Source organism: Sarcophilus harrisii, chromosome 4 (assembly GCF_902635505.1).
Source record: "Sarcophilus harrisii chromosome 4, mSarHar1.11, whole genome shotgun sequence".
Lineage (NCBI taxonomy): Eukaryota > Metazoa > Chordata > Mammalia > Dasyuromorphia > Dasyuridae > Sarcophilus > Sarcophilus harrisii.
In genome coordinates, this window is record NC_045429.1 from 321,405,871 (window position 1) to 321,419,428 (window position 13,558).

The 13,558-nt window shown below is 49.2% G+C and overlaps 1 protein-coding gene across 4 annotated transcripts in view; it reads left to right on the forward strand.

Moving 5' to 3' along the window:
• UNK (unk zinc finger) overlaps positions 1-13,171 on the forward strand; it is a 38,589-nt gene extending 25,418 nt beyond the window's left edge. Inside the window, exons 7-16 of one of the 4 annotated variants that reach the window (XM_031965828.1) lie at positions 2,259-2,343; positions 2,893-3,035; positions 3,587-3,787; positions 5,456-5,521; positions 6,286-6,460; positions 7,205-7,306; positions 7,812-8,000; positions 9,555-9,739; positions 9,957-10,214; positions 11,249-13,171. In XM_031965828.1, the coding sequence (XP_031821688.1) occupies positions 2,259-2,343; positions 2,893-3,035; positions 3,587-3,787; positions 5,456-5,521; positions 6,286-6,460; positions 7,205-7,306; positions 7,812-8,000; positions 9,555-9,739; positions 9,957-10,214; positions 11,249-11,410 (1,566 nt within the window). In that variant the 3' untranslated portion in view covers positions 11,411-13,171. The remainder of the gene's footprint in view (positions 1-2,258; positions 2,344-2,892; positions 3,036-3,586; positions 3,788-5,455; positions 5,522-6,285; positions 6,461-7,204; positions 7,307-7,811; positions 8,001-9,554; positions 9,740-9,956; positions 10,215-11,248) is intronic. The other 3 variants (XM_031965829.1, XM_031965830.1, XM_031965831.1) reach the window with 3 other exon arrangements.
• The last annotated feature ends 387 nt before the right edge of the window (positions 13,172-13,558 follow it).

The window sequence follows — 13,558 nt, forward strand, 5'->3', positions numbered from 1 at the left end:
GGACCTTTAGAGAGTGAAATAAAAATTCTGAACCATCATAAATTAGGCAGTGAAAGATCACACATCTCAAAGAGAAGGGTATTTTGATATAAAAGGAAATACATGATTTGGGTTAAAGATTGGGGAGATGTTTCCATGATTTGTCTCAGTCTTGAATTATTCAGAAGAATTTTCTGTGCTAATCAAAAGACTGGCTAAATTAATTTCAATCATTCACTTGACCTGGGTGAACAAAGTGATTTTTCTCTTGTACAAGATGGATAGAAGTGGAGTTGGATACTAAATTCATTGAGCCCCAAGCCCTAACAAGTTGTGTTGAATGGATGGGATGAGTGGTTTCCTAAGAAAAGCTTTGGAAAACCACAATGCTCCTTCCTGGACTCCATTCTCTTTGACCAGAGAAGGTTGAAATATGAATATGAAGGTGGAAATATGAAATATGAAATTTGCCTTTCAAAAAAGATGAAAATGATAGGAGTTGATGCTTTGGGTGACAGAATTGGGAGTGTTAAAAAGAATGTGACTGAATTTGATTAAATACAACTTAATAGGAATAAATGTAAAGCCTTAACTGGAGCTCAAATATGGGAAAAGCCTTGGCAGATAAAGTTCATATGAAAAAGACCTTTGGGATTCACTGTCGCAGAAGCTTGATGTGAGAACCAACATGGTAGCCAGAAAAGTCATTGCAGTTTTAGGAAAGGATTATTTCCAGCTCAGCATTATGGTCCCCATAGTATTCCCATAGTATCTGGGATATTGTTTTCACTCTGTGGTACTACCTCATATCTATCAGATTGGCTAACATGACAGATAAGGAAAATGAGAAATGTTATAGGAGATATGGGAAAACTGGGACACTTGCATTGTTGGTAGAGTTGTGAACTAATTAAGCATTCAGGAGAACAATATGAAGGTTTGCTCAAAGGGCTATAAAACCTTGCATATCTTTTGATCCAGCAATATCACTACTAGATCTGGATCCCAAAGAGATTTTTAAAAACGGGGGGGTAGAATATTGTTTTGAATTTTGGGTGCCATGTTTAGAAAAGACATAGAAAAGTTGTCAAGGGAAAATAACCAGGTTGTTGAAGAGATTTAGAAATGACCATTACTAGGTCTCCAGATCTTGTAATGTAATTAAAGGAATGGGGTAGAGTGTGTGTGTGTGGGGGGTGTATGTGAGGTAGACATTTAACCTTGAGAAGAAAGAAGTGAAGCATAGTAACTGCCTTTAGATATTTAAAGGAATAGAGAAAACTTATTTTGCTTGGGAAAAGTTAGTAACAATAGACGGAAATTTCAGTGGGATAGACTGAGATCTATTATAATGAAGTATCCTAAGTAATCTGTGCTGTCTAAGAGTGCATCCTACTCTGCAGGCTGGAGAGTTGCCTGTGGCCAAAGATCCGTGATAAAAGGATTCCATGACCCTCGTCATGAATGCTACAGGTTCTAACTGGACTCTTACTTCTGAGGTCCTTTCTAATCATGAAGTATGATGATTTTGCTTCCTACTTCAGAGAGATTGTTCCATCAGAATGACTGAGCCAGAGTCAGCCTTTGGGAATTGTCAAGTTAGCGACCTTTCTGCAGATACACAAGAGGAGTTCAGGAGTCAGTCTTTTGGACCAATCTGGGGGGACCCCATCTTCTCCCCTCAGGCATGCTGTCCTGAGTAGAGCATTTCAGGCAGTGGGGATAATGTGGACTGCTCTGTGGTTCTTAAGCTGTATTTGATAGAAGTGGAATTAGACACGGCAGAAGAGGCCTTTAGGAAGTGCAGAAGAGACAGAAAGGCTGAGGGTGAGAAGAGAAAAAGCAATGCTCAAGCCTAGTGAGGCAAGGCTTGCACAGAGGTTTGACCCCGGCCTGATTGTCTGGGAGACCAGAGTGGACAGAATGTGAGGTTCATCTCACCCTTGTCACACCCTTGCCCAGCCTTTTTCCCTCTCTCCCTCCCCTCTTTCTCTTCCCCCCCCCTCCCTTTTTCTTTCCCTTCCTCCCCCTTCTTCCTCTCCCTCCCTCCCTTTCTGTCTGTCTGTTTCTTTGTTTCTCCCTGTCTCTGTTTCTCTGTCTCTCTCCCTCTCCCTCCCTCCTTTTCTCTCTCTCACATCCCCCTCTTCTCCCCACCCCCCTTTCTCTCTGTCTGTCTCTCTCCCCCCCCTCCCCTCCTTCCCTTTCTCTCTCATACCCCCCTCCTCCCGACCCCCATCCTTCCCAGAGTCCTAACTCCGTTTTCATTTGGCTTTCTCTAGATCTACAAGTCTACCAAGTGTAACGACATGCAGCAGTCGGGCAGTTGTCCCCGAGGTCCTTTCTGCGCCTTTGCCCATGTTGAACGTATGCTATGCCAGCTGTTTCTTGATCCTCCCTCCCTGCCCCCTCCTCCTTTCACTGCAGACTCTGCAGCTGGGGGAATGGACCTGCAGGCTCTGCTTGGGTTGGCTTAGGGCTGCTGGGAGCCTCTAGGCTTCTGCATGCTCAGACTTAGCTAGCGCAGGCTGGACAAGGGTCATGTAAACCCAGCAGACAAGGAACCCTGGCCTGTTAGCCAGAGGGGGTGAGGGTGGGATCTTCTCCCCAAGGAGAGCAAAGCCACTGAGCAGTGCGTCCCCCCGCCCCATTGGAGGCTTCTCCCAGGCAGCCTTCCTGTTGGAGCCAACAACGTGGCACAGAGGAAGGGAAAGTGTCATGGCCCAGAGGCTAGCCCTTCTCTCTTCCCCCGCCCCCAGCCATAGGTGTTAGGACTGGGGAGAGATGTAGCCTCCTGGTCACAGATTGAGATGTATGACTCAAGGGTTGGGATGGAGATTCCCTCATCCCTCCGCAGAGAGCCTCTGCATGTGTAGGAGGCCTGGGTAACACTTGTATCCCTCACGTCTCTTACAGAACCCCCCCTTGGTGATGACTTTCAGTCTTCTTCAGCTGTGCCCAGTCCCACACAGGCTGGCGCCGTGATGTACATGCCATCAGCAGCAGGGGACTCAGTGCCCGTGAGCCCCTCCAGCCCTCATGCCCCAGATCTTAGTAACGTATGTGCCATGGCTTGAGGAGTAGGGAGAACGGGGACAGGGAGATTGGAAGGGATACTAATATCTAATAACAATTGAAAAATGGAATTAGAATTTTAACTTCCCTCGATAAGCTTGAAGGGAGGGAGGGGAGGAAAGATGGAGGTGGCTGTGATATAAACTGAACAAATGGTATCGGCTGTCCCCCCATCCCCAACTCCAAACCAGTGTGTTTTTGTTTTGACAGTTCATTTCACTGTACCTGAGTCTGTCTCCTCTCCTCCACATCACAGGCCTTGCATCTATCTTAGATGACCATCTCCTCTTCCAGATTCTATCTTGAATAGGCTTTGTGTCAGGACTCAGATGGAGTGGAACGAACCATCTCATCAAAACAAACACACACTATCTTGGGGTCAGAAGGGACTGTTCTGGGCAAAGGAAGAATCCCTCCACCCTTCCCGCCTAGAAGACCCATCTGACTTCCTCCTCCTATGCAGAGACCCTTTGCTTTAGAGTTATAGTCATGTCCATATGACCTGTTCCTTACCCTTCTCTTCTTCTCCCTATAGATTCTTTGTAGAAACAGCAGTCTGGGTAGTCCATCTAACCTCTGTGGCTCTCCCCCGGGCACTATCCGAAAGCCACAAAGCCTAGAAGGCATTAGCTTCCCTGGGGAGGCAAGCCCAGCACCTGGCAGTTACAAGAAGGCACCTGGCTTTGAGAGGGAGGACCAAGTGGGAGCTGAATATCTGAAAAACTTCAAATGCCAGGTAAGGATTAGGGACAGAAGGACAATGCCTCATAGTTATCCAGAGAATTGCTATCTCTTATGCAGAGGATGGTGGCTGGAAAAGAGTGTGTGCGCTTCATATCTGTATAAATCTAGCATACATTTCATAACCATTGAAGCACCTCTGTGTGCCATGCCCTATGCTGGACACAAAGACAAATATGTAAATAAGATAGCATCTCTTCCCTTGAGGAGTTGAGGATCTAGTAGAGGAAGGTAAGAGACACATAAATTCAAAAATAGAATCAGGTCTATGTGAGAGCAAATAAGGGGAAAACCAATTCCAGCTGGAGCAAGTAGGGAAAGTTACAAGAAGGAAGTGACCCTTGAGTTGGGTCTTGAAGAATGGGTAGGATTTCAGGAGGCACATATGTTTGGGGATGGAGGGAGGAATTAGGAAGAAGAAAGATAAGGTGTTTTCCAAACGTAGGAAAAAGATCAAAAAAACAAATCATAGAGTATAAAATTATATAGAGGCATGTCCAGGAGGAGCCTGATAAAGGGTAAGGTCTTTGTTCCAGCCTTGAAGCTGCCATGTTAGCTTGGTTCCATCTGTTCCAATGGCTTCCTGGCAGGCCTTTTTGCTTTCAGTCTCTTCCATGACTTAACATGCCAGATTCCTGCCTCACAGGTTTTAACTGTGCCATGTCACTTCTCAAAAACTCTCCATTGTTCCTCATTGCCTATCAAATAAAAATCAAGTACCATATCCTAACATTGATGGCCCTTCAAAATTTAGTTTCTCTTCGACAAAGAGAAGATCTAACTCAGTTTCAATTGATCAAGGATGGACAGAAGCAGCTGCACCCAAAGAAAGAACACTGGGAAATGAATGTAAACTGTTTGCATTTTTGTTCTTATTTCCCGGGTTATTTATAACTTCTAAATCCAATTCTCCCTGTGCAACAAGAGAACTGTTCGGTTCTGCACACATATATTATATCTAAAATCTACTGTAACCTATTTAACATGTATAGGACTGCTTACCATCTGGGGGAGGGGGTAAAGGGAGGGAGAGGAAAAGTCGGAACAGAAGTGAGTGCAAGGGATAATGTTGTAAAAAATTACCCTGCTATGGATTCTGTCAATAAAAAGTTATTTAAAAAAATAAATAAATAAATAAATAAAATAAATTTAGTTTCAACCTAACTGATATTGCTGTGTTTCAAGTCATCTAGACTCCTGCCAAACTGGATTATTCCTAGATCTCCTCCCAAACTTTCCAGTCTCTATGCTTTGTATTACCCAAACTCATCTATTCCCTGACTACTTTGATAGTCATGATCTCCTTTGATTCTCAAAACTTGTGAGATCAATAGGGAAGATACTATGATCACTTAATTTTTTAAAATAAGCAGTTTAATGTTGACTTCAACCAATAAAAATCCAATCCAATTTATATGTGTGTATATATATAACTGAACAAACAAAAACCTTCCACATATAGATAATCTAATGTTTCTTACTCCCTCTGGTGCCCTCTTTCCTTGTATTATCCTCATTTTAGACTAAGGGACTACCTAGGACTCTTAGAGGTAAGTAATTTCCCTGAGATCACCAGGCTAACATATGGCAAGTCAGTGGATATTAGAATATATGTCATTGTCTTGGCTCCTTGTCTTCACCATTGCTTTTTTCCTCCTAATAGGCCAAAATAAAGCCCCATTCTTTGGAACATAGGAGCCAGGAGCAGCCTCTGATGCAGCCCAAACAGGTAACACCTGTCTTCCAGCCAGGTATATTTCTCAATAGTAGAGAATGAAAAAATGAGGAAGCAGAGTCAAGGGCAGATAGAAGTTTCTGTCATGCAACCTAAAGACCCAAGTTTATTTTATTTATTTTTTTTTTTTTACATGACCAAAACGTTATTTTGCTGTACAAAAAGAATCAGACTCTGAAATATTGTACAATTAGCTTGTGAAGGAAATCAAAAATGCAGGTGGGCATAAATATAGGGATTGGGAATTCAATGTAATGGTTTTTAGTCATCTCCCAGAGTTCTTTTTCTGGGCATAGCTGGTTCAGTTCATTACTGCTCCATTGGAAATGATTTGGTTGATCTCGTTGCTGAGGATGGCCTGGTCCATCAGAACTGATCATCATATAGTATTGTTGTTGAGGTATATAATGATCTCCTGGTCCTGCTCATTTCACTCAGCATCAGTTCGTGTAAGTCTCTCCAGGCCTTTCTGAAATCATCCTGTTAAGACCCAAGTTTAGATGAAAGAATGGAAAGGAGAGGTCATACCCTTAACTTCATACCTTGCTCTTGACCCATTGGCAACTGGAATTATTTAAGGGGTCAAGATCTTTGCAGCCTCCAAATTGATGTTCATCAATCTTGAGGAGACAAGAGCCTGTCTGGGACCCAGAAAGTGGCCAGAGGACAAAGGAGTTGCTTTCCCCTAGCTCCAGATTGTCAAGCTGTGTGCACTTTCTATCTTCAAGCTTCTCTTCACTTCCTCTCTCTCCTTGCAGGACATCCTGGGTATCCTCCCAGTGGGCAGCCCCCTGACGTCCAGCATCTCTTCTAGCATCACTTCCAGCTTGGCAGCCACCCCACCCAGCCCCGCAGGCCCCAGCAGTGTCCCCGGCATGAATGCCAATGCCCTGCCCTTCTACCCTACCAGTGATACCGTAGAGTCGGTCATAGGTAATGCCTTCTTTCCTGGGGCCATGGCGGGGGAGGGGGCTGGATTGGATGGCACCCAGGCCTCTGAGAAGAGATGCACCCACAGCTTAGTTCTTACCCCTTACCCCGGACCAAGACAGAGACCTGGCCGTGGCCTTAGCACAGACAAACCAGCTGCCAGTCGTATGTTATTCTCATCATTGTTACTGTTGGTCCAGATCTGGGACTTCATCACTAGGGGAACTTTCCCTGCTGACAGAGAGCAACATTCATCTGTAACTAGGGACTTGGAGAGATTAGGTGACTTGCCCCTTAGGGGACTTGCCCCTTACCATGTTGCAGGTAGGATCAGAGGGAACAATTGAATCCAGGCCTTCTTGACTTCGGGGCTAACCTTCTTTCCTGCGTTGCAGGAAAATTATTATTGAAATAATGGTGATGTTGATATTCCACATCTCTGTGGGGCTTGTAAGGGTTAAATAGCCCTTTGCTCACGGTGGCCCAAGGCAGCGGGCAGGGCAGCTTCTCCCTGGTTTGTAGGTAGCTTCTCTTAGGAGACTCTCCATGCTGAGCTCCTCGCATTTCCCGGCTCAGCCCTGCAGGAGCTCAAGGAGAAGCAGGATAATGGGTAAGAGTGGGCAGCAAAGAGCCCCTAGTGTCCCAGTTCAGCAGTCAGCACCAGGACCAGAGGTGGCGGGGCCAAGCACGGCTGCGCCCAAAGATGGCAGGAGGGCCACATGCAATCTGAGTCACTCTGTCCAACAGAGTCTGCCCTTGATGACTTGGACCTGAATGAGTTTGGAGTAGCTGCCCTGGAAAAGTCATTCGACAGCAGCACAGTGCCTCACCCAGGTGGCATCATGATTGGTACTTGGGAAATAAATCTCTACATGGGGCAAGGGGAGTGCTGGCTGGCGCCAGGCTACTGAGCATGTGCTGACCATTGGAGAGCAGGCTGGGCCTCCCCACCAGGCAGTGGGGCACGTGCCCTTCTCCGTCAGGCCATTCTCCCCAAACGTCCCCTCTCCAGGGATGTGTCCAAACCTGCCCCAGGGAGGTTTGTCCCGTCTCCCCATAGGCTGCCTTCCAGCTCTTAAATTCACCTTTCAGCGCACTCTGCTGGGCCCTGGTCTTTCAGAACGGGGAGGGAGGACAGCATCTCGCCACAGGCCCTCCTTTCTCAGGCTCTCCTTCCATTGCTCTCTGCCTAGAAGAAATGCCTTAGAGACACTGAGACCTCCCTGAGGGTGGGCATTGCCTCTCCTCCTGGAAGCTCTCCAGTTTCAAGCAGGCCCAGGGTGGGATATGGTGTCTCTTTGCCTTTCCTCAGTGTTCCCCCACCCCTTTCCCCTTTCCTTGGCCTCTTTTACAGGTGGCAGTTTGTTACAGAGCTCTGCCCCTGTAAACATCCCTGGCTCCCTGGGCAGCTCGGCTTCCTTTCATTCTGCCTCCCCTTCCCCTCCGGTCAGCCTTTCCTCACACTTCCTCCAGCAGCCCCAGGGCCACCTGAGCCAATCAGAAAACACTTTCCTGGGGACATCGGCATCACATGGATCTTTAGGTAAGAGGGGATAAGGAACAGTTCTCAGGGGTGTCCTGCAGGAAGCCTATAATAAACGCTAGAGTTTTCTGCTCAGCCCTGTCCTCTGCAGGTCTCCAGTTTAAGACAAGCCCTAAGGTACATAATCAAGACTGTAATGAGGACAGAATGAGATTATTTGCACTCTGCTTTCTGGCCCACTGAAAGACTTATGTCTTTTATCCAGGCACTAATCTGTGTTATGAGTAGAAAGTCTCATTGCTAGGTAGGCTGCAGAATAATAAATTTTTTCAACCATGGCAATTCTGGAAGATCATCTAATTATAGAGAGGTTCATTGGGAGGAGTTTTACCCATATTGATGAAACCAAAATCCACCTCCCCTCTGGACATCAGTTTGCATATGGGTATGCCCAATTGTCCTTCCACTCCTACAGGGAGATATATATTCAGCATCACTCACAACTAGCTGACAGACTATTCTCCTCCACTGTCAGCCTAAGAGCACATTCTGAGCTTTGAAAGAGCCCAGCATTGGCAAACTAGGATCATGTGCAGAGGCATTAGAGATACAAAAAGAGAATATCTGCCCTTAGGGGGCTAGAGCCCAGATGGAAAGACACACTTGGAAAGACAAGTAATGACACAAAGCAGCCTGTGCTCCAGGCCCTTGGAGCAGCTCAGACAAAAGAAAGGTCCTAAAGAGAGAACCTATTTGTAGAATTATCCCAATGGTTTGACCTTTGCCTATATGAGTTCTCTATATTTGGGCAGAATCTTCTGGCTCATTTGCAGTCAAGTTTATACAGGCATACAAGCGTGTCATTAGAAGGGTAGAAAATAGAGGGAAATCATTAGCATTTGGGGTTTGAATAGAGTGAGACTGGGAAGGAAGGTTGGTAATAGTGAAAATGTGCTGAATTCCTTTCTCTTCTAGCAATAATACTGGTATTAAGTTTCCCCTTGAAGGGAGAGAGACAAAAAAGACCAAAATCCAGTCCTTTCCCTCATGGAGTCTGTACCCTACTAGGTGTTTTCTGCTCTTGGCAGTGAGTGTTTGTCTAGCATCTCCTGCAAGAGCAGAGTCCTTCTGTGTGCCATGGGGAGGGATTTCTTCTCACATGGGGGTTTTGGTGGCCTCCTGAAACTGAAACACCTTAAGATTGGGGATTGTGGTTCTCCAAGCATTCCCAAAGAGTGAGAATTTTATCTCCCTCACTCCTTACATTATGAAGGCTAAAATGAATTCCCTCATGAGGAAGTTCCCCCACCCAAAAGTGGGGTTATTATTTTCCCTAGCAGATTTAGATCTTCCCAAGAATAGGAACTCCTGTTCTTACTTCAGTTGGTCCTGTGAGAATAGAATGGGTACCGCCCCTAAGTCTGGGAGACCCCTGCACACAGGGACTGTGTGTCTTCCTTCTGAATCCCAGCAGGGTTCAGTAAGATGGCAGGAAGGAGTTAGTCAGTGCCCTTGGCTGCTGACCAAGGCCCCCGGGGTGCTTCAGGGCCACCAGAGCTCTCCCTCTTGGACTGGTGAGAGAGAGCTACCTCAAGACCCCCTCTCCTCCTACAGCAGGTTTAAATGGAATGAACAGCAGTATCTGGGAGCATTTTGCCTCTGGGAACTTCTCCCCAGGCACTTCGCCAGCATTTCTGTCCGGCCCGGGGGCTGCTGAGCTGGCTAGACTGCGACAGGAGCTGGAGGAGGCCAACGGAACCATCAAGCAGTGGGAGGAGTCGTGGAAGCAGGCCAAACAGGTACGGGCAGGCCCCGGCCCTCTGTCCCAGGGTCACCCGAGAGCCCCCTCTGGTCGGGGGCCGCTCAGGGCTCTTTGTGCTGTCTTCTGTGGGCGTCGGTGGCTCTTCCACAGATGAGGAGGAGCCAGCAAGGGCGGCCAGCAGTGCAGTGGGGGGGGGGGGGGGGGGGAGGGCTGCCCGTCCTGGGCTGGGATGCCCACTGTGCTGCCCCCCGCAGGCCTGTGACGCCTGGAAGAAGGAGGCCGAGGAGGCCAGTGAGCGGGCTAGCGCCGCAGGCCTGGAGTGCGAGCTGGCCCGGGAGCAGCGGGACGCCCTGGAGGTGCAGGTGAAGAAGCTGCAGGAAGAGCTGGAGCGGCTGCACTCCGGGCAGGACCCCCAGACCCTGTGCTCCTTCTCCGACCTGGAGGCCCTTTCGCTCTCCACCTTGTACTCCCTCCAGAAGCAGCTCAGGGCCAACCTAGAGAGAGTGGAAAAGGTAGGGCAGCCCCTGGAGCGGGCTGGGCAGGAGAAGCCAGAGGGGCGGAGGGAGCTGGTGTCGGGGCTCCTCAGGACCTGGCTGGCAGCGACGCCCCTGTCTGACTGGGGGGAGGCCGCCAAGAGCCTGGGACCCTACTCCGCTGGACCCAGCGTTGGGCTCCAGGAGCGATCCAGCACAGTCAGGGAGCGGCAAACAGGGCAGAATAACCCGTCACTCACGGTCACACAGACTTATAAAGTGCTTCTCACAACCTGTGGAGCTTTATCGCCCTCATTCTACAAACAAACTGAGCAGAGAGAGGTTCTCCATGCCCAAGGTCATTCCGCCTATAAGGGTCATAGGCAGGATTTGAACCTGTGCTCCAGCCTTTATTCCCACTGCCTTTCTAGTCAGAGTTGGCATTTAGACAGCCATTTGGGGACTATCAGAGCCAGCGTGGTGCTGCTTCTTGTCACGGCCACCTCCGCACCGCCCTGCTCTAGCCTGTTCCGCTCCAGAAAAGTGCATCTTTCTTCCCTGAGAGGCTGAGAGAGAGGTTCCGGTTCTGGGAAAGCACCCGTCCCCAGAGCTTGGAACAGATCCGATCAGTCGGGTCCTTTGTGGGCTCAGGCCTGCTCTCCAGCAGCCCCGTTCTGGGCCCCTCCTCAGGTCAGCTGGCTCCCTCCATCACAAAGAGACACAGTGTTCTTGGGGTATCCTGGCAAAAAAGGGGGGCAGAAGACAAGTTACCCAAAAGCAGGACTGAAACGCTGCCTTGGGAAGTCTCCCCTCTGGGACCCCTTTTCAGAGCCATTGGTTCTGGGGGAGAGCGCCCAACCTGGGGCAGACCGAGCTGGCCGGAATCGCATGGAGGCCAGCGTGCCCCCTTAGCAGCGGCGCCTTGAGATGAAAAGGAAGCCACCTTAATTAAGTGCTTTGCACCCCCTGAAGCCTCTGGGGCTATTGGAGCAGAAGAAAGTACTCCTTGGGGAGGCCGGGAACAGGCCAGCTTCCCTGGGTCCTCTGTGAACACTGGCTCTTCTTGCTCCCAGGTGGTATTCCAGATGCAGTCGCCTGCAAAGTGTCTCAAGTGTCAGGAGCAGCATCGGGTGGTGCTCCAGTGCCAACATGCCGTGCTGTGTGAGCTGTGTGCGGAGGACAGCGAGTGCCCCGTCTGCCACCCGAGCTGTGCCCGCCCTCCTCTGCAGTCATGACCCCCGGGCCGGACAGCAGCACCTAGAACTTTTTAAATACTGTGTGTGTGGGTGGGGGGGTGGCCCCCCCCCAGGGCACACTCACAGACACACGCTCACAGTGTGTGTGTGTATGTGTGTGTGCGTGTGCAAGGACAGATGTGTGAAGGGTCTCCGTGTGTATATCTGTGTATAGACACACACTTAAAACAGAGCTGAGTTACCAAGCACTTTTAAAAGATATTTTGCAGCCCTACCCTCGCCCATACCCTTCCTTCCCTACTTCAGAAACAAATCTGTTCCCCAACCCCATCCCGAGCCCTTGTGGCAGAGTCCCTTTATGTCTCTTTTTTAAAACTTAGGAAATAACTTTTTAAAAATCTTTATTGGGACAAAAAACAAATGGGGAAGGGGAGAAATGAAATCTGGCCCCTGAGAAGAAATGGGCTTCTCCCAAGGCCCCCACCCCTGTCCCTAAGATAAGGGACCCTAAATATTAGTCCCGGTACCGTCACCTTTTTAAATTAGGAAACACTTGGAATCCAGAGGGGATTCTGAGCTGGTGGAGGATGGGGTGATAATAACTGACTCTAACTCCACTGAAAGTATGTTGTATTTTTTTTAAAATCAAATTTGCATTATAGTGCAACTGAAGAGCTGGTTGGCCCTGGGCAATGAAGAGCCCACCTATTTAAACGCTGGGTGGGTTGCCCACCATTTCCCTGCCTCCCAGAACTTAGAGGTGTCTCAGTATCCCCCTTTCAGTGGCAGAAGGTTGAGACTTGCCACTTTCCAAATGTTAGAAATTAAGAGTGTCGGGAGTGTGAGAGCCTGTAGCCCTGAGAGGTTCCTTCCCTTTGTTTTGTGGAAGGGTTGGGGCTAGAGAATGTAGCAGAATTAAGGTCAGTGGTGCTCTTTTGTAATTTTCCCTCGTGCCCTTTCTTGGGGCTGCTCCCAACCACGGCCCTCCAGTCTCACAAATTCTAATCTCTGTACAGTGGAAGACTCGAGACCACCACTAATGCAGTAACCGAGATTGGGGTCTTGTCCTACACCAACGCAGCGTCCCCCAAATCAGGACCCCTTCCACAAAGTCCTCGGCGGGGCGGGTGAGGAGTGCGGGTGAGAGCCTTCCCTCGTGGCCTGTGCGTCCGGGCTCGGCCTTCGTGGGCCCCGGCACTGGCCGGGAGCCTGAGATTGCCAGCCAGGCCGGTACTCCTTTTCCGCTCCCCCTGGCCTCTGTGTCCCCTTCAGACGCTCCACCCTCCTCCTAGGCCTCAGGCAGCTACTTGGGGAAAGCCCCGACCTGGAGGAGGGCGCCGCCCTGGTGGCCGGAGCTGAGGACCAGGGCAGAGGGTCTCCCAGCCAGGAGGGGGTGAAGATGCATTCCCAGGTGCTTTCCAAGTGCAGCTGTTTTTCAGTCACTGTTTTCAGTGAGGATGTGTGTGTGCATGTGTGTGTGCGTGCGCGTGTCTCCAATGTATATTATTGTCTTAGCTTCCATTTTAAAAATTCTTTTGTACAGAGAGATACTGGGGCTTGGGGAGGGCGCAGATGGTTGGAGATGGTGGTGACCCCGGCGCGGCAGCCGGTGTCTGCCATGGGGTGGGGTGGAGGAGGAGGCTGGGCCAAGGGCACCTCCTCTTCAAACCCTCACAGGCTCAACGAGAAAAGGGCTTTTGATGAAATGGGTGAAATTTTTCTCTTTTTAAAAAAGATACTGAAACAAACAAAAAAAAAAAACCACCCTCCCAGCCATTGGAAATAAAGTATGAAATTGAAGTTGTGGTGGATTCAGATATTGGGAATGGGGTCTCCCATGGGCCTTCAGGCCGTGCTGGAGCAGTGGAAGGTGGGACAGCAGCTGGGATCAGGACCAAGCTCCCCAGGCCCACCTGGGTGGGCCGTCGCCCTTTGTTTTAGGAAGAGCTCTCCCTCACCTTCAGAGGCCTTAAATGAGGAGGTCTGAAGGCGGCCCTCTTCTCCAGGAGCAGCCTGACAGGGGGCAGGGCCCCCGAACACTGAGGGCTTACTCCCGGGCCAACTGGCCTCTCTGAGATGACCCTTTTTAGGGTTCTGTTTCCAAGGGCTGCTATTTGTAGATTCTGTTGACTTTGTAGAGAGGATGATGGAGAATTTTTTACTGAAGGAAATCTAAAAAGTGTGTGT